At 40.5% G+C, this 20,317-nt stretch overlaps 1 protein-coding gene across 10 annotated transcripts in view; it reads right to left on the reverse strand.

Moving 5' to 3' along the window:
* Positions 1-20,317, reverse strand: part of RUFY3 (RUN and FYVE domain containing 3) — a 102,166-nt gene that overhangs the window by 68,125 nt on the left and 13,724 nt on the right. The window contains exons 1-2 of one of the 10 annotated variants that reach the window (XM_032150614.2): positions 19,405-19,868; positions 19,060-19,247 (exon numbers count right to left, since the gene is read on the reverse strand). The exons of 4 other annotated variants lie outside the window; for them this stretch is intronic. In XM_032150614.2, the coding sequence (XP_032006505.1) occupies positions 19,060-19,237 (178 nt within the window). In that variant the 5' untranslated portion in view covers positions 19,238-19,247; positions 19,405-19,868. Of the gene's footprint in view, positions 1-6,392; positions 6,491-19,059; positions 19,869-20,317 lie in introns of those variants that run through there. 5 more of the 10 variants (XM_032150622.2, XM_058434069.1, XM_058434068.1 and 2 more) reach the window with 5 other exon arrangements.

Raw genomic sequence — 20,317 nt, forward strand, 5'->3', positions numbered from 1 at the left:
CAATCAAGCACATTAATATTTCTGCAGGAAATGAATATTCAGATTAAGTAGAATAAAGACTATAAATAGCCTCAAGTAAATTCACATCATGTTTTAACACCAAATAAGTTCAGGCAAATTTATGAAAAATGCTTTTTGTTTCCAGAGGTTTAATTTTGGAATTATGTGTCTATGTATGTAAAGCAAATGGAAAGTGTCCCATACAGAAAAAAAAATACTGTGAGTTGGCTACTATTATTTTATAGTAAATTAGTGCTAAAATACATTATATATAGACATATTTGCACAAGTCATTTTCAGGTTTAATCCTTTGACAATATAATGTGCCACAAATCTACATTATGTAGGATTACAGATTCACGAGAATGGACTCTTACCATCCACATTATTACTTTATAGACTTGCTGTGACCTTTCAAAAGTCAATAGAGGGAATATTCCCATTTTGTTCTTTATTGTATTTAATTAGGAACTCTATTTGTCACCTATGAAGATAAAAGCCTACCTTATTAAAGCAAACTATAAAGAGCCTCCAAGATTTGTATAGAAAAAGGCTCTGGAAAGTGAATTTCTAGGTAGGAATGCGTGGTGGATACCAGGGATCTCTGACTTTTCCTTGGGCATGTCCCATCTAGAATATTTTTCTGTTAAAACCAGACATATTTTCTGTTTTCTTCTTAAAACAGAGATTAAAGTTTTAAGTATCAGAGTGATGCAATTAATTTAAGAGAACTTTTCTCCCCTCGAAAGTAAAAGGTCTGTCTTTTCCATGTAAAGTTGTTCTCCACTTTACCTTGGCATTGTCAGGACTTTACTACAATAGGTAACATGCCATTCTTTTATACCTCAAGATCCTTCGAGTCACCTATGTACCTTAAGGGTAGATGTTTACAGTACCACCTGCTTAAATCTTTTCAGAGCTACATAATTAGTCTATTGATTTTTTTTCATTCTTAGACCTAAAACAGGTCTATGGGTGTTTCATCTTTTTTTTTTTTTTTGAGACGGAGTTTTGCTCTGTCACCCAGGCTGGAGTGCAGTGGCGCGATTTCGGCTCACTGCAGCCTCCGCCTCCCGGGTTGAAGCAATTATCCTGCCTCAGCCTCCCAAGTAGCAGGGATTACAGGCGCCCGCCACTGCACCGGGCTTTTTTTTTTTTTTTTTTTTATATATACTTTTAAGTTCTGGAGTACACGGTCTGGTAGAAGGGGACCCTGGCTCCTCTTGTACTTCTTTTTTCTCTGGATGAGGCAACTGGCTGAATGAAACTCCTTTTCTATAGGGAAGTGCTTGTTCAATGGGCTAAAAAATGCTTCCCCTTTGTTTATGTATCCCTGGTTGTGAAATCTCTTCTTGAGGTAGCCTTTCTCTAGCAGTATTGCTATAGGCAACCAAGTGACAGATTTTACAAGGCCTGGGGGTTATTTTGTCCCCTTGAGACCAAGTGTCTTTGATTTAGTGCTAATTTTTAGAATTTTATTATAGTTTCTTAAGGCAATACCTTTCTGAAGCCCCAAACACAGATACATCACATACAACTCCTTGAAGGGCTATTGCGAAAATAAAAGCTAATAAATTTAAAGTACTTAGCAAATCATAGGTACTCAATGTTAACTTTACACTTACAACTGGATTTCTCTATATTTGCCATAATTATTCAAAGACAATAGAGTGAATGGAATTTTAAAAAGCCAGCTAAGCTAAATATTAAAAACAGGAAAAAAATAAGTCAACCTAAATAAACCAAATGACAAGTTAACAGCTGAGGTGCTATTAAACTAACCATCGTATTATTAGCTTGGTAACAAAGCAATTGTCATATATTAATTTTCATGAATGCTTTGAGGTTTTGTTCTAATAAACCAGTAATTTAGGCCAAGGTCTACTTTCTCCACAAAAATATCAGCAAAGAAAAAAAAAAGATAAACAGCCCTAGAAAAGGTAACACATTAAGTCATCAACACTTGAGCCATTTTAATTTTACTGAGGCTGGGTGTGGTGGTTCACGCCTGTAATCCCAGCACTTTGGAAGGCAGAGGTGGGAGCATCGCCTAGCCCATGAGTTCAAGAACAGCCTACTCAATATAGGGAGACCAAGCTACTTGAGAGACTGAAACAGGAGGATCACTTGAGGCCAGGAGTTTGAGGCTGCAATAAGCTATGATCATGCCACAGCACTCCAGCCTGGGTGACAGAGTGAGACCCCAAAATAAATAAATAAATAAATAATATAAATAAAATAAAATAAATAATAAAAATAAAATAAAATTTATTGAGCATTTATGGTGAGCAAAAGACTTTACTAAGGCAATGGAAGTTAAAAAGATGAAACATCCAGCTGGGCGCAGTGCCTCACGCCTGTAATCCCAGCACTTTGGGAGGCCGAGGCGGGGAGATCATGAGGTTAGGAGATTAAGACCATCCTGGCCAACATGGTGAAACCCTGTCTCTACCAAAAATACAAAAAATTAGCCGGGCGTGGTGGCGCATGCCTGTAGTCCCAGCTACTTGGGAGGCTGAGGCAGGATAATTGCTTCAACCTGGGAGGTGGAGGCTGCAGTGAGCCGAGGTCACGCCACTGCACTCCAGCCTGGGTGACAGAGCAAAACTCCGTCTCAGAAAAATAAAAAATAAAAAAAGATGAAACACCCATAGACAATGCCCTTGAGATCTAAATAACTATGACACATGGTTTACAAGGAATTAAGGCTGAGCGTGGTAGCTCATTCTTGTAATCCCAGCACTTTGGGAGGCCAAGGCAGGCAGATCGCTTGAGTCCAGGAGGTGGAGACCAGCCTAGATAACATGGCGAAACCCTGTCTCTGCCAAAAACACAAAACAATTAGCCAGGTGTGGTAGTGCATGCCTCTAATCCCAGCTACTTGGGAGGCCAAGGTAGGAGGACTGCTTGAGCCTGGGAGGTGGAGGCTGCAGTGAGCTAAGATTGTACCACTTGCACTCCAGCCTGGGTGACAGAGTAAAACCCTGTCTCAAAAAAAAGAAATTAATAGGCTGGGCATGGTGGCTCCCACCTGTAATCCCAGCACTTTGGGAGGCCTAAGCAGGCAGATCACTTGAGGTCAGGAGTTCGAGACCAGCCTAGCCAACATGGTGTAACCCTGTCTCTACTAAAAATACAAAAATTAGCCGGGTGTGGTGGTATGTGCCTATAATTCCAGCTACTCAGGAGGCTGAGGCAGGAGAATTGCTTGAATCCAGGAGGTGAAGATTGCAGTGAGCTGAGATGCTACCACTGCACTCCAGCCCTGGTTGACAGAGCAAGACCCCATCTCAAAAAACAAAAAAAAACAGAGGAATTAATATTAGTGACATAAGTGAAGATAAAACAGATTCTTAGATGAGCAGCTAGGTGACACTAGAACGCTAAGGAGGGCCGGGCCTGATGGGGAACGAGGGGATGAGGAAAGGAAGCCCTGACCAGTAGACCCTTTGCTCTCATGCTGGAATGGCTATGCTGGCAGAGATAATGTCTCTAAGATACTTTAGCTGGGAAGCTGCTGTCCACAGTACTGGACACTGTGGGATTCTCAGACAAAATGTAGTACATCTCATATACACCCTAAGTTTTGTATCTCTATAAGAAAGAAAAAGGAAATCCTGGCATGCAGGTTTTTCATCCCAAAAAGCGAATTCTAGCAATCTTAGAAAAGCATGCAGTTTCTCATTGCACAATTAACAGTAAAAACTCTCTTCTGCTTAGAACACTACTGTTAGCTTAAAAAAAAAAAAAGTAGAGAAAGTAATATCATGAGGATTTTAGCTGCTGAACTGACTGTCTTGAAAACCACAACTGTATCCTTTGGAAAGTTCAGATGTTAATACAGCATGAGAAAAACGTAACCAACTGCAGCAGGAAAGACAAAACCAAGCTTTGATGAATAGCTAATATGAAAGTTTATGATACCATGCTATTCAAAATTTGTTTTGTTTAAAGTAGTTTGGCAATGTGTATAAAAATTAAAAACTAAAAATTGGTTAAATATTCAAGTTATACACATAACAATTTTTCCAAAACTGTCTTGGGTAGAAAAATTTAGAAACAACCTAAATGCCTGTAATAAAGAAATAGTCAAAGAAATTATGGCACATCCAGACCAGGTGCAGTGGCTCACGCCTGTAATACCAGCACTTTGGGAGGCCAGGGTGGGTGGATCATCTGAGGTCAGGAGTTTGAGATCAGCCTGGCCAACATGGTGAAACCCTGTCTCTACTGAAAATGCAAAAATTAGCCAGGCAGGGTTTGCGGGCGCCTGTAATCCCAGCTACTTGGGAGGCTCAGGCAAGAGAATCACTTGAACCCGGGAGGCAGAGGTTGCAGTGAGCCAAGACCATGCCACTGCACTCCAGCCTAGGCAATAAGAGCAAAACTCCATCTCAAAAAAAAAAAAAAGAAAAAAAAAAAAAGAAAAGAAATTATGGCACATCCAGTAACTGAAGACATTAAACAAAATGACAAAAATTTCAATTTACCCATATGGAAAGATATTGCAGAGGAAAAAAGGCAGGTCACACAGCACAGGTGTGGTATGATCTTACATGTATAAAATTTTGAGTTTGCAAGTGAACCTTCAGTGTATACATTGAAAAAGTGTATACATTGAAAAAGAGAATCTGATACTAAATCTTAACAATGGTTATCCCTAGGTATTTGAAATGTAGGTGCATTCAATTATTTTGTATTTTATACTTTTCTGTATCTTATGACTTACAATGCAAATATATCACTTCTATAACTAAAGTTGTTTTCATTAAAAATATCTGTACATAATAATGCTAAAGACATTTCTTTCCTTTTCTTTTTTTTTTTTTGAGACAGGGTCTCGACTCTGTCACCCAGTGGAGTACTGTGGCGCTATCACACCTCACAGCAGCCTTGACCTGCTGAGCTCAAGTAATCTTCCCATCCTCCCACGTCAGCCTCCTGAGTAGCCGGGACCACAGGCATGCACCACCACACCCAGCTAATTTTTTTTTTTTTTTTTGAGACGAAGTTTTGCTCTTGTTGCCCAGCCTGTAGTGCAGTGATGTGATCTCATCTCACTGCAACCTCCACCTCCTGGATTCAAGTAATTCTCCTGCCTCAGCCTCCTGAGTAGCTGGGATTACAGGTGTCTGCCACCATGCCCAGCTAATATTTTGTAGTTTTAGTAGAGACAGGGTTTCACCATGTTGGCCAGGCTGGTCTCGAACTCCTGACCTCAGGTGACCCACGTGCCTCGACCTCTCAAAGTGCTGGGATTACAGACATGAACCACAGCGCCCAGCTGCCCAATTTTTTATTTTTTGTAGATACAGGGTTTTGCCATGTTGCCCAGGCTGGCCTTGAACTCCTGAGCTCAAGCAATCCGCCTGCCTTGGCCTCCCAAAATGTTGAGATTACAGGTGTGAGCCACCACGCTCAGCCAATATTTTCTTTAAAAACATTATTTTCAACATACTGACATACAATTTTGAGAATATTTAATTATGATGAAAAATATGTAATTACTTAGCAGCCATTTGGGAAGAAGTCTTTTTCACTGTCGTCTACACACGTGTTTCTAAGCTCATCAAATCCTTCTATTTGTTCTCTGGAAAAGCTCAAATGCCAAAAATTGCAAAGGAACAGATTTTAGGATTTACAGCCCTGTACTCAAAAGCACTTCATAGTAGTCACAGTTGACTGTTGGGGACTAGAGGAACCACAATGAAAAAACATGCCCAATTATATACTCTCCACCTCCCCCTCAGGAGGGGCACCATCAAAAAAGCAAAATACAGAACTAGCTACTGAAGAGTACAGAATATGGTGGATGTTCTCAAATGACAGCACTTGCTCTTTCCAGCCAGATCTTGGTTGGTACCCAGGCTTGGGAATCTGACAACGTGAATTCCATTCTGAGCTCTATCACTGAGCGGCAGTTATCTTATCTGGCACAGCATTTCCTTTTGGAAAATGATTTATATTTCAGTGATTAGTTTATGACAAATGACTTTTGGGTGTCAGAAGCTGATAACCCAAAGAAGAGTTTAATGTGAGTTCTGTTATAAAGGGCACAAATAAAAGATTCAAGTAGAAGCTCTGTGCCACAAAAGGTCCAGAAACGGCTCACCAATAGAAGAAAAGACTGTACAGCACTGTGGTTAATGACAGTGCACGGAAGCCAACGCTAGTGCAGGAGTATCAAGGAGATCGGAAGAAAATGAAAGTAGTCCTGAAACAGGAAGGAAAAGCTGATTTTATGCAGAGTTTGTGCGGTCAGGTCAGAGGCAGCATGCAGCTCTTTTGTGGTTTAGATAGGAACTGGCATACAAGTACAGAGCTACTACTGATATTTCTCACCCAGATTTAGAATTTTACAAAATCCTGGAAGCTAAGTGGGTAAAACTTACCTTGAAAGGGTGACTAGCCAGGTTATTTTCAGGGCAGAGCAACAAGAAGGGATGAACCTTGTCCAAAGAACTTTGTCCCATAGGCTTCTGAGACTGTATTAAAAGCTACAACCCATCGCTTCTCGGCCTTTTGGCTAAGATCAAGTGTAAAAGCTACAACCTTCCCACTTTGAGAAGTTTACTGAGACTGCCTTCTGAACACATAATCACAGCTCAGAGAACCTGACAGTGTAAATCTAAGGCTGACTGCACTGGTGGCAACAAATGTTTCTGTAATCTCACCAAGGGCCAATTACAAAAGGGGGTGTGCCACAGTGAAAGCAAAGAACAATAACACAATTCTGTGAAAAAGAGAATCCCAATGACTCAGGTTTTATTTTCCAAACACTTAGGAAAGGAATAAATAAAATGCTGTAAATGCTTCTAAATCTAGACATTGTGGGCCACTCCATACACTGCAAACAGCATTTAAACAGCTTTGAAAACAAAGCATGCCAGTAAATAAACACAGGTCTGTGTTTGAAAAAACCCAAAATAAAATGCCAAATAGAAATATTAAAAAATTATATTGGAAATTGAATCTAAAGCAGTAGCTCTGCTGTGAGGCAAATGTTCCCACTCACAGATGTGTGAAACTGTCACAGAAGGTACTGATATATAATACAAATATCTGTTGGATGGATGATTGCACACCCGTTAATTTTCATAAAGTTTTTTCCTTTGAAAAAGGAACATTTGTTTTCTTATTAGAGTAATATGTCCTCTTGTAGAATATTTGGGAGATATAAAGAAACATAAAGAATATTATAAAAATCACCCATAATTCCACTATCCAGAGATAATCAATTTTTATATTTTTGATACATTTCCTTTTACTTGTGTTTATGTATACCTATACTTAAAAAAACTGTGACTATAGTAAATATGCAGCTTAAGAGACAGCTTTTAAGGTTATATGCAAACATTACCCTATACATCAAATATTGTTCCACAATAATGTTTAGTGTAAGGTGTTCTACAACTTATTGAATAATTTTCCTCTTAGGCTATTTAAGTTGCTCTCAAGATTGTGTTACAGGAAGTCGGAATACCGTGATAAATATACAGTACGTACATAAACTTTTTGTTTGTATCTCTTATCATTTCCTTAGGATAGGTGTCTGGTACAATTACTGAGAATTAATTTTTTAGGGTCCTTGATTCACAATGATAAAATGAATTCTACAAAGGATGTACCAATGCATATTCCCACTAGCAGAGGCCCCAAGTTGTCCCATATTTTTATCAATACTACGTATTACTAATAGACATATTTAAAACAACAAATTGTTACATTATTCTAAACTTGTATTTTCCAAATAATATACAGTCGGTCCAGAATATGAGATAAACAATTAAAAATAAAGAAAACATTAGAAACCATAAATTAAATTGTGTGTAATGGAGGAAGACAAAATCCATTTTTCTTTTTTCTGTCCCTGTCTGGCAGGCCACGGCTCACTGCAACTCCTCCGGTTCCCACTTTCTGCCTCACCTCTCGATACTGGAGCCCGGCTAATTTTTTGTATTTTTAGTAGAGACGGGGTTTCACCGTGGTCTCGATCTCCTGACCTCGTGATCCGCCCGCCTCGGCCTCCCAAAGTGCTGGGATTACAAGCGTGAGCCACCGCGCCCGGCCCAAAATCCATTTTTCTTTCTTTCTTTCTTTCTTTTGAAATGGAGTCTCACTCTGCTGCCCAGGTTAGAGTGCAGTGGCGTGATCTTGGCTCACTGCAACCTCCGCCTCCCGGGTTCAAGCAATTCTCCTGCCTCAGCCTCCCGCATAGCTGGGATTACAGGCGCCTGCCACTGCACCTGGCTTTTTTTTTTTTTTTTTTTATACTTTAAGTTCCGGAGTACATGTGCAAAACGTGCAGGTTCGTTACATAGGTATACATGTGCCATGTTGGTTTGCTGCACCCATCAACTCGTCATTTATATTAGGTATTTCTCCTAATGCTATCCCTCCCCCAGCCCCCTACCCCCCGACAGGTCCCCAGTGTGTGATGCTCCCCTCCCTGTGTCCATGTGTTCTCATTGTTCGACTCCAACTTATGAGTAAGAACATGCGGTGTTTGGTTTTCTGTCCTTGTGATAGTTTGCTCAGAATGATGGTTTCCAGCTTCACCCATGTCCCTGCAAAGGACATGAACACATCCTGTTTTATGGCTGCATAGTATTCCATAGTGTACATGTGCCACATTTTCTTTATCCAGTGTATTATTGATGGATATCTGGGCTGGTTCCAAGTCTTCGCTATTGTGAATAGTGCCACAATAAACATACGTATGCATGTGTCTTTACAGTAGCATGAAAATCCTTTCTTTTAAAATGATTTTAAGGAGTAATAGGGAATCACCAGGGAGTTCACCAGAAGTTTGTTGGATATCTACCATAAATAGTACACAGTACTATGGGGCCTTCTGAAGAATGCCAAAGAAAAGGTTTTCCCTGAAGAACTTTCTATATAATTTCAGAAATAAGGAATCCCATGAATTAAATAACTGGGGAATGATTTCTAGCATAGTCAAACGAATGTCCCAGACGCTACCCAGTGATTTAGGACATGAAAGGTGTGAGATCTGTTAGAGAAGGACTTGTAGATGAAGGGAGTCAGGGGTCCATCACCCTTCCTGATATAACACTGGCAGGAAGAATTACAAGTCGGAATAGTAAAACAAAAAGAATAATCAGGGTTTTACCGAAGCACAGTCTGACTGGAACAGGTAAGTATGTTGAAAAGGAGTTTGAAAAAACATTGAATAAAAAATCATCCAAAGAAGGGCATGAGAATGCTTGGCTAAAAGAATAATGATTACCTGTAGCTACTATTTCAAACAATCCCTAATCGTGAACGTTACTGCTATCACAAACTGCTTTACAGGCTAAGAGCGGTGGCTCATGCCTGTAATCCCAGTACTTTGGGAGGCTGAGGCGGGTGATCGCTTGAGCCCAGGAGTTCAAGATCAGCCTGGCCAACATGGCAAAACCCTGTCTCCACTAAAAATACAGAAATTAGCCAGGCATGGTGGTGCACATCTGTAGTCCCAGCTACTCAGGAGGCTGAGGCAGGAGAATCACTTGAACCTGGGAGGCGGAGGTTGCAGTGAGCCGAGATTGCGCCACTGCACTCAAGACTGGGCAACAGAGCGAAACTCTGTCTCAAAACAAAAACAAAACAAAACTGCTTTTCTTATTGCTTTTGTACATCTGCTTCAGAAAGCTAAATTTAGCATATAGAGGTGTCACTTGCCAGCCAGGTCAGTTTCAGCAGTGTACTATTTTTGCTGTTTGGTAGTATATGCGCAATTATGTAAATATTTTCATTTACTTTATAAAAGTGAGTGAAAAGAGGAAAAAGAAAACAAGTGGACAAAAAGCTCAGTCTCCACTTTAACAGATGGCAATCACCGGCTGGGCTTGGTGGCTCATGCCTGTAATCCCAGCACTTTGGGAGGCCAAGGCAGGCAGATCACCTGAGGTCAAGAGTTTAAGACAAGCCTAGGCCAACATGACAAAACCCCTTCTCTACTAAAGTACAAAACTTAGCCGGGCGTGGTGGCGGGCACCTGTAATCCCAGCTACTCAGGAGGCTGAGGCAGGAGAATTGCTTGAACCCAGGAGGCGGAGGTTGCAGTGAGCCGAGATCGCGCAACTGCACTCCAGCCTGGGCAACAAGAGCAAGACTCCGTCTCAAAAAAAAAAAAAAAAAAAAAGATGGCAATCACCAAGCATGTCCCAGCTGGGATGCTTTTGACCTTATCTGGATGCTCACTGTACTTAAGCTGCCAATGCTGTGTTCAACTGTGTATAAAATTTCTGGAAATATGTCATCAGAGACTGGGAAGAAGACTCCTCTTATTACATGCAGGCCTACAACAGTAGGCCTTACGCTCTAGAATTCTGGGATAGGAGTGTTGTGTATGAGTTGAGCCATTGGTTGTCTGAGTTTGAATCCTGCCTCTACCAGTTATTACACCCTTGAATGTCAGTTTATTTTACTTTTTTTAATTTTTGAGATGGAGTTTCACTCCCAGGCTGGAGTGAGTGCAGTGGTGCAATCTCGGCTCACTGCAACCTCTGCCTCCCAGGTTCGAGCGATTCTCCTGCCTCAGTCTCCCAAGCAGTTGCGATTACAGGCACCTGCCACCACGCCCAGCTAATCCTTTTTTTTTTTTGTATTTTTAGTAGAGACAGGGTTTCACCATGTTGGCCAGGCTAGTCTTGAACTCCTGACCTCAGGTGATCCACCCGCCTCAGCCTCCGAAAGTGCTGGGATTACAAGTGTGAGCCACCGCACCTGGCCAAATGTCAGTTTATTTGTAAATTGGGGGTAATAATTTTACCTAGGCTCAAAAGATTGTTGTAAAAATTAAATGAGATAATACATTTTTAACACTTGGAGTAAATAATTCCTGGCAGAAAGTAACTAATCAAGCCAGATGTATATTTTATTGCATTCAACTGATCATCTGTGCATCACCTCTCAAAGTCAGATTCCTTATCCCTAAAAGAAGGTTAATAGAAAAGCACATATTTTGGCCGGGTACGGTGGCTCACACCTATAATCCCAGCACTTTGGGAGGCCGAGGTGGGTTCAAGGAGTTCAAGACCAGCCTGGCCAACATGGTGAAACCCTGTCTCTACTAAATATATAGAAATTAGCTGGAAATGGTGGTAGGTGCCTGTAATCCCAGCTATTTGGGAGGCTGAGGCAGCAGAATCGCTTGAACCGGGGAGGCGGGGGTTGCAGTGAGCCAAGACTGCAACACTGTGTTCCAGCCTGGGTGACAAGAGCGAGACTCCATCTCAAAAAAAAAAAAAAAAAAAAAAAGGCCGGGAGCGGTGGCTCAAGCCTGTAATCCCAGCACTTTGGGAGGCCGAGGCGGGCGGATCACGAGGTCAGGAGATCGAGACCATCCTGGCTAATACGGTGAAACCCCGTCTCTACTAAAAATACAAAAAATTAGCCGGGCGTGTTGGCGGGCGCCTGTAGTCCCAGCTACTCGGAGAGGCTGAGGCAGGAGAATGGCGTGAACCCGGGAGGCGGAGCTTGCAGTGAGCCGAGCCGAGATTGCGCCACTGCACTCCAGCCTGGGCGACAGAGGGAGACTCCGTCTCAAAAAAAAAAAAAAAAAAAAAAAAAAAAAAAAAAAAAAGAAAAGAAACCACATATTTCTTGATAACTTCTAACTTGTTGATTTTTAATCAATTATTTTCTTATTTATAGAGGTCCAAGAAAGGACAATGCTAAAACTTGAGTTTAAGCTACTACTAATGTTCATCTTTAGTCTGATAAATAACTTGTTCAGACTACTCTATAAAGATAGATATAAAAATAGAAATATAAAATAAAATGGCAATGTATTTAAGAATATGGCTTAAACTGCTGTGGCTTCAGCTACTGCTTCATGAATAACTACTAATATAAATAGCCACCATTTATAGGGTGCTTTACATTAATTATCTCATTTAATCCTTCTAACCTCTGAAGTAGTTACCGTTAATATTCCCAATTAAGAGGAGAGAAAAACTCAAGCATGGTGGCTCACATCTGTAATCCTAGCACTTTGGGAAACAGAGGTGGGCAGATCACTTGAGGTCAGGAGTTCGAGACCAGCCTGGCCAACATGGGGAAACCGTCTCTACTAAAAATACAAAAAATTAGCTGGGTGTGGTGGTGTGCACCTGTAATCCCAGCTACTCAGGAGGCTGAGGCAGGAGAATTGTGTGAACTCTGGAGGTGGAGGTTGCAGTGAGCCAAGATCGTGCCATTGCACTCCAGTCCAGGTGACAGTGCGAGACTCTGTCTCAAAACAAAACAAAAAAAACAAGCATGAAGTGATAACTTGTGCAATGCCACATGACTACTGAGTAGTGGGGTATGGAACTGAATCCAGGTCCAGGTCCAAGCCACAAAATCCATACTTTTAACTACTATCCTATATTATCTCTAAATTAATGACCATCACAGTAGCTAAAACACCAATTGCCAAATCAACCCCATTATTGTACGAATTCCTTTACTGTTCTCAAATATACCCCATATTGAGAGCAATAAAGTTTTCCATAGTCTAATTAATATCCACCCAACTCTAAAGAGACTCATTAGGTATCCAGCAGATTTCTTCAGTCATTTTGAATTCTGTGTCAAAATTCTACTTAGAAATTTCCAAATCTCAAGGCCTCATTAAAAAAAAAAAAAGAAAAGAAATTTCCAAATCTCCACAACAAATTTCCTCTTGTAATCGGAAAAAAGTCTTATTTAAAAAATCCAACTTGGCTTCACTTTGAAAAGCACACAAAAATTATTTTAAATTGCGATTTTTAACTTGCCTGCCACTCAAACCATATAAATATCTGAAAAATGATAACAGAGAGTAGGAATGTGGAAGAAAAAAGAAAATAGACCAAAAGCTGGACATTTAGTTTAAGAACAAGGAATTGGACTTAGATTACAAATTATATTTAAAAAAAATCTGTCTGAAACACTTTACAGAGTAAAGGCTGTATATGCAAAATAACATTTTCTCTTTTGAAATACGATACTACTGCTGTCTTTTAGGCTAATTTCAATTTATAGACGGTCCCCGGCTTATGAAGGTTCAACTTACGATATTTCAACTTTACAACGATGAGAAAGTGATATGCGTTCAGTAGAAACCCTACTTCAAATTTTGAATTTTGATCTTTTCCCGAGCTAGCAATACGCCAGGTGATCCTCTCTCACGATGCTGGGCAGCGGCAGCGAGCCGCAGCTCCCAGTCAGCCACACCATCCTAGTCAGCCACACGATCAGCCACAGATCAGAGTAAACAACCAATACACTACAGGGTACTGTGCTGCCAGATGATTTTGCACAACTGTTGACTAAGTCTTCTAAGCATGTTTAAGGCAGGCGAGGCTAAGCTATTTAAGCGATTAAGTTCGGTACAGTAGGTGTATTAAATGCATTTTCATTTTATGGTGTTTTCAACTTAGGATGGGTTTTTCAGGACATAACCCCATCTTAAATCAAGGGGTATCTGTAGTCACTTGAGACAACAAATGAGTCAGGATTTCATTCTTTAAAAATTCTCTTTAAAGTGTCAAAACTTTTATTAACATACACATTTCTAATTAGGTAAACTCGTTAAGGGTAAACGTGTTATAAACTGAGTCATAGCTATAGTTGGTTTTGTAGTTAAACATTCAATAATACCGAAGGTAATACTATAGCCTGCCCTTCACATATGTGGACATGTGTATACATAACAAGTATTGGTGCATTTCTTTAAAAAAATCTTTTTTTTTTTTTTTTTTTTTTGAGACAGAGTTTCTCTCTTGTTGCCAAGGCTGGAGTGCAGTGGCACGATCTTGGCTCACCGCAACCTCTGCCTCCTGGGTTCAAGTGATTTTCCTGCCTCAGCCTTCCGAGTAGCTGGGATTACAGGCACCCGCCACCATGCTCAGATAATTTTTTGTAATCCCAGCATTTTGGGAGGCCAAGGTGGGTGGATCGCCTGAGGTCAGGAGTGCAAGACCAGCCTGGCCAACATGGTGAAACCCCGTCTCCACTAAAAATACAAAAATTACCCAGGCGTGGTGGCACCTGCCTGTAATCCCAGTTACTAGGGAGGCTGAGGCAGGAGAGTCGCTTGAACCCGGGAGGCAGAGGTTTCAGTGAGCTGGGAACTTGCCACTGCACTCCAGCCTGGGCAACAGAGTGAGACTCTGTCTCAAAAAAAAAAGAAAAAAAAAAAGTTATTATTTTCCTGATCCTAGAATTATATGTAACTTGTTTTGAGAATGTTACTCCAAGAAATTCAGATACATATAAGCATGTGACTTAAAAAAAATCACAAAAATAAAACATTATCACTTCATCTCAGTAATAATACCACTTCTGAAATTAATATAATGATGCTTAAAGGTCTAATTGAAGTGTTCTGCTTCCATTCTTGAGGAAAATAGAGAACACATGTTCTCTAAAATTTTCATGGTGCTTTAAAAGTTCCTTTACTTTGAAATTCCACTTACTTCCAACATTGCTTTGGTTAAAAAAAAAAAAAAAAAAAAGGAAAGAAATCCCACTATGCTTTCACAAACTAAAAAAAAAAAAGTGAGAGGTCATTTCAATCGTGGTACACGTTTTTCTAAATTAAGAAAATGCAAAATGAATTTTCTATAAACAAGGCTGCTCCTCTAGTGCTGACATGACACAAGCAGAGTAAGAAAGTAAGCCACATTCTCACATCTCTGAACGTCCATTTAAGTCTCGCTCCTTTTATCCTCACCCTCGCCTTTCCGTGTGAGGATTCCAACTCTTAATGTAAATTAGGGTACAGACTTAAGCCAGGAAATGTAATCTGGAAAAGTATAAATCTGATTAATGCTTCTGTGGGGCGGGTGGAAGGCTCAATTGAGAGTAATGGGCGGGGCGCAGTGGCTCACGCCTGTAATTGCAGCACTTTGGGAAGCCGAGGCGGGTGATCACCTGAGGTCGGGAGTTCAAGACCAGCCTGACCAACATGGAGAAACCCTGTCTCTGCTAAAAATACAAAATTAGCTGGGCATGGTGGCGCATGCCTGTAATCCCAGCTACTCGGGGAGTCTGAGGCAGGAGAATCGCTTGAACCTGGGAGGTGGAGGTTGCAGTGAGCAGAGATAGCGCCATTGCACTCCAGCCTGGGCAATGAGAGCGAAACTCTGTCTCAAAAAAAAAAAAAAAAAAAAAAAAAGAGTGATGGTAGTGCTTTTGTTAGTCACAATCTATTAAGCATCAAGAACTCAAATGTTTTCTTCCTTCTATATTCCCTACTGGTAAAGGGAACCTAGCTTCTGCAGCCAGAAGTTGGAGAGTCATCCCAGGCAACGCCTTACCTTCATTCTCCAGCCACCCAGCCCCTCAGTCATCAGGTACATTCTACTTTTCCAGGGATTGTTCCTTCGGTGTTCACTCTCGCTGCCTTAATTTGAGATTGTCATCTCTTACCCAGACCATTTTAAAAGTTATAGTTAGGGGTCCCTGAGAGCTTATATCCTTCTGATCCATCCACTACACTGTTGCCAGAGTGATCATTCCAAATACAAATCTTATTTCATGTTACTCCCAGACATAAAGCACCAGTAGCTTTTCACTATAGAATCAAGTGCAGGCTTTTCAGTATGAATAAGATTTCTACAGTCAAGCCCCTGCTTATCTTTCCAGGCTTGCTCCCTGTTGTGCCAAACAGAAGCCCGCTGTGCTCCCGTTTGCTATTCCCTGGCTGGGCCAGCTCACTATGTACTGTTTGAAATGCCCTCCCTATGTCAGTCTGGTGATCATCTAGTTATCTCTTAAGGTCTCACTTAATGAAGCCTCTCCTGACCCTTCTCCTGTGGAGTCAATCACAGGCTCTTGCCTTTAGGGGAAATCTATTTGCAATTAAACTTGTTGTAGATTTGCTTTTGGCTTTTGAAAATAAGAGTATATAAGCTGGGCACGGTGGCTCACACTTGTAATCCCAGCACTTTAGGAGGTCAAGTGGGGTGTATCACTTGAGGTCGGGAGTTCGAGACCAGCCTGATGAACATGCAAAAACCCCATCTCTACGAAAAATACAAAAATTGGCTGGGTGTGGTGGCGCCATGCCTGTAATCCCAGCTACTTGGGAGGCTGAGGCAGGAGAATCGCTTGAACCCGGGAGGCGGAGTTTGCAATGAGCCGAGATTGCGCCATTGCACTCCAGCCTGGGCAGTAAGAACAAAACTCTGTCTAAAAAAAAAAAAAAAAAAAAAAGTATGTAAGACAAAAGAGAGATAATTTCTCATTGACCACCAATAAGCATTGAGATAATGAAGTGAATGCTTTTATTCTCATTTATTTAAGGTTTAAAGTAGGCAGAAACTCTAGGTCCAGGCCTATACTGTGTACTGCTCAGTGAAGGGCTAGGAACTCTGGTTTTTTTTTTTTTTTTTTTTTGAGACGGAGTCTCGCTCTGTCGCCCAGGCTGGAGTGCAGTGGCGCGATCTCGGCTCACTGCAAGCTCCGCCTCCCGGGTTCACGCCATTCTCCTGCCTCAGCCTCTCCGAGTAGCTGGGACTACAGGCGCCCGCCACCACGCCCGGCTAATTTTTTATATTTTTGGTAGAGACGGGGTTTCACCGTGGTCTCGATCTCCTGACCTCGTGATCCGCCCGCCTCGGCCTCCCAAAGTGCTGGGATTACAAGCGTGAGCCACCGCGCCCGGCCGGAACTCTGGTTTTAAGAAAATAAAATGTGGAAGCCACAGAGCCTCTATTGCTGAGTACAAACAGTCAGTCTACATCATTTTAAGAGGGAACATTATGCTTTTTGCCTGTTTTCTTTTGTGGGAGTGAGGAGACTTCACTCTAGGATTTGGGTGGTCAGATATTTTTCCCTCTATGAATCAGCCCGGAAAGCAGTCTGAATACTCCTGCGTCCACACATCAGGAGTTCCATTTTGTCAACAAGGTGAGATTCACATAATCATAGGCCTGGTGACCACCACTTAAATGCTTATAGCTAAATTAAATCTAATAACTATCAGTGGTATTAACATAAAAGTGGATATTTCTTGGGACCAAATGACTGTTTAAATATCCAGAGTTTGGTAATGGAGCAAGACAGTAATACTCATAGGCTTTCAAAGGCCTATGCTTTCTTTATTTTCATTTCTAACAATTTAAAATAATGGCTTTCTTGCCCAATTAAAGGCAAAATTCTAAAATGCACTGTCAGCATTTCTCTATTTTCTTCCAAATCCTCTATAGTTGATTAAAGGTCTTGGAAACTCTGTATTTATCTGATTTCTTTAATCAGCAGACATACAACTTATTGCTTAGATTACAGCTCTCACACATTTTCCATACTGAGAAATGTGTTGCTACAGATTTCTCCATGAAGAATTCAAACGGCGCTGCTAAAAACGCTTACATGAACCAAACAGCTCACTTTTGCTTATCCACAGGAATCTTGCTCCAAAAACATATATTCGAGGTGTTAAAATTGTTAAAAATTATTTTTGAGACACTGATAAACTAGATTTCATGATAAAGGGAATACTGCATATTGTATAACTCTCAAAATGTACGGGAATACATTTTTTTCAAACAAAATATGTAAACTGAGGCAGTTGGCAGAAGACTTCTTGGTAGCCTTCTAAAACTGTATTTTTCTTCCCTGAAGACTTTTAAAGCTTTAGAGGCTGTTTTAAGTAGTACTGGAATCGTTGGATGTAACGATGTTTTGATGAAAATACAGAATAAAATAATAATAAAAAATAAATAGTACTGGCATTGCATGGAATTTCAGCTGATGTCTTCTAACTTGTGCACATAATGAAACTTACAGACAAAGAAAGCTGTCCAATTAACAAACCAATTGTTAAAAGATGCAAAGGGTCTTAAAAACCACTTAAACATTGTTCTTAAAGACACACCCAAAATGACTGCTTTGTGTCCTGTGTGATTAACCATCCCTAAAACTTTCTCAAGGCTAAGGCTGACTGGGAAGATAAAATCCTTATCAAACACAATGGGCAAATTCTGAGTCATGATAAGATTTCAACTCAAGGTCAAAGGCAGAGAATCACCTTTCCTAACCCCATCTGCTAGGTACAATTCACCTATGGTCTTCTTTGTCCTGTCGATGTGCCTATCAGGCAGATGTTTATAAAGAATTTCTCCTCACATGCAAGCATTTTTTTTTTCATCAATATAAGGACAGAGAATAAACCCTAGCTAAGAAGCCACTGTATTAAAAACAAAACAATTTGTAGCTATGACTCAAATCAACTCTCTTTCTGTGGCATTAAGAGAATTAAAGGGTAGAAGCAGAAAACCTCTCATAAATTAGGAAGAGTCCTGGAGAAAAGTCGCAAGTCAAGAGACCACAAAGATCTCAGAGGTACTGACAGTGGAAATCTCAAATGGATCATAATAGTTACCACAAATAATTTATAAAAAGCAATGGCCAATAGATTCCAATATTACCATTCTGTTGTAATCTATAGGGATACCATATTAATCATATTTAACCTTTCCAAGGCATTATGCTTTCTTAGGAGTCCGTATTCAATAAATAAATGCTGAAAGTTATTCTCTCATCTAACCTAATAATCCATATTGTTAAAAAAAGTTATCAAATATTTCCTAGATGTCATAACTTGCTTAACACTGTATCCTCATATAATGGTGAGGATACCATTACCAAATACCCTGGTGTTTCTACTGTATTCATCATGTACAATCCTATAATTACAGTCATGTTGTCTTAACTTAGTGTTATAAATCACTACAATTTCTATAACATTTTCATATATGAACAAAATTAATAGCTTTCTCATTATTGATTAGAATCAGATGTGATAAGTGACCTCAAATGTTTTCTTTAGAGGCTTAAAGACAAAGAACTCTAAACAAGTATCCAGTGTCTTTTGAAAGGATACCTCAAGGGGCAGGAAAAAAAATTATTTTTCCCCCATGAGCAACAGAAAGGAGCTGGGTGGTAAGTAAAGATGCAAGGTTTTCAGGACTGTTAACAGTTGAGAGTGTAGGTTCTTTCTACCTCTCCCTGATCCTCCCAGCCCTCCCCCATAACAATGAGGATGCTGGTGAGATACTAGCGGACAGGATCTGACCATACCTTCATGGGTAGGCTCTGGGTCAGGTGTAAGTGAGATGTCATCCAGCTCTCGCAGACAGAGCCATTCTCCATCCATGGACACTCGGAATTTGCAAAGGTAGATGGTCTCCATGGCAGCCTGTGTGATCTTGTCAGTGGTGGGGGTTGGCATATCGGTCGGAGGCGTCAGAGCAGACATGATGACTCAGCTGGGACCACAACACACACACAGACACACACACACACACACACACACACCACAAAAATAAATACAACCTCCTCACCAAAAAAACCCAATACAAATCTCTGAAACAAAGCTTTCAGGAAAAGGGTGGGGGAGGTTTAAAAAAAAAAAAGGAAAAATACCTTATAGGTTAAGAACAAACTGCTCAAGATAATTCTACACTATCTTATAGACAGTTCCTACCACATAGCAAAATGAGATGATGCTTGTCTTCTCCCAGCTTCCTCTCCTTTTATCTTCCCTTCCCTGCCCCCCACCTTTTTTTTCAGCTGAGCTGTAGGCTTTAAATCCTGCACAGCCGATGCTGCCTTAGCTGGCTTTAAAAATCTGGCCTCGATATGAATAAGTGAAAAATCCTCCTCCTTTGTGCAGAAAAAAAAAATATAAAAGAAAAACCTGAACAAAAAATAAATCTATATTTTCAATGTAGCTTAAAAAAAAAATCCTGAGCTGCAGAAATCACTTCCAGGATCTGCTCAGATGAGCTGGGATGCTGAGTTCTCATAGGATTGGCCGTGCGCAGTAAGCAGGGTGTTGACCAAAATGGCTGACTAATGAACTGAACTGAAAATTCAGGCTCATGTGACCAGCTGCTCTGAACGTAGGGCAAGCAATTCCCAGGATGCTTTATAGATGCTGCTGATGCTGGGAGAGCAATTAGGCTTCTCTCTCTCATCCTGTACAACCCACTTCCAGACTGTGCTAGTCAAACTGTGATCAGACATAACACAATGCACATATCCTCATCAATTCCTCTTACTTTGGGATCAAGGACTGAATAAAAGGATGACAATTAACACTGGATAATAATCTATAGTAAAGATGGTAAAAGAGGCAGTTAGCTTAATTTAACAAGCATGTAATTCACCTCTTTCATTCTTATCTACATAGCTATTAAAATTCTTTACTATGCTAAATGTTATGTTTCAAGAAAAGCTAAAGCATAAAAAAATGAGGCTCTCAGAAGGAAAAAAAAACCAAAAAGATAAAAACAAAAGCTAAAGCAGATTTTCAATTTAAATATCTTATTCTTGG

The sequence above is a fragment of the Hylobates moloch genome, unplaced genomic scaffold (assembly GCF_009828535.3).
Source record: "Hylobates moloch isolate HMO894 unplaced genomic scaffold, HMol_V3 SCAFFOLD_2, whole genome shotgun sequence".
Lineage (NCBI taxonomy): Eukaryota > Metazoa > Chordata > Mammalia > Primates > Hylobatidae > Hylobates > Hylobates moloch.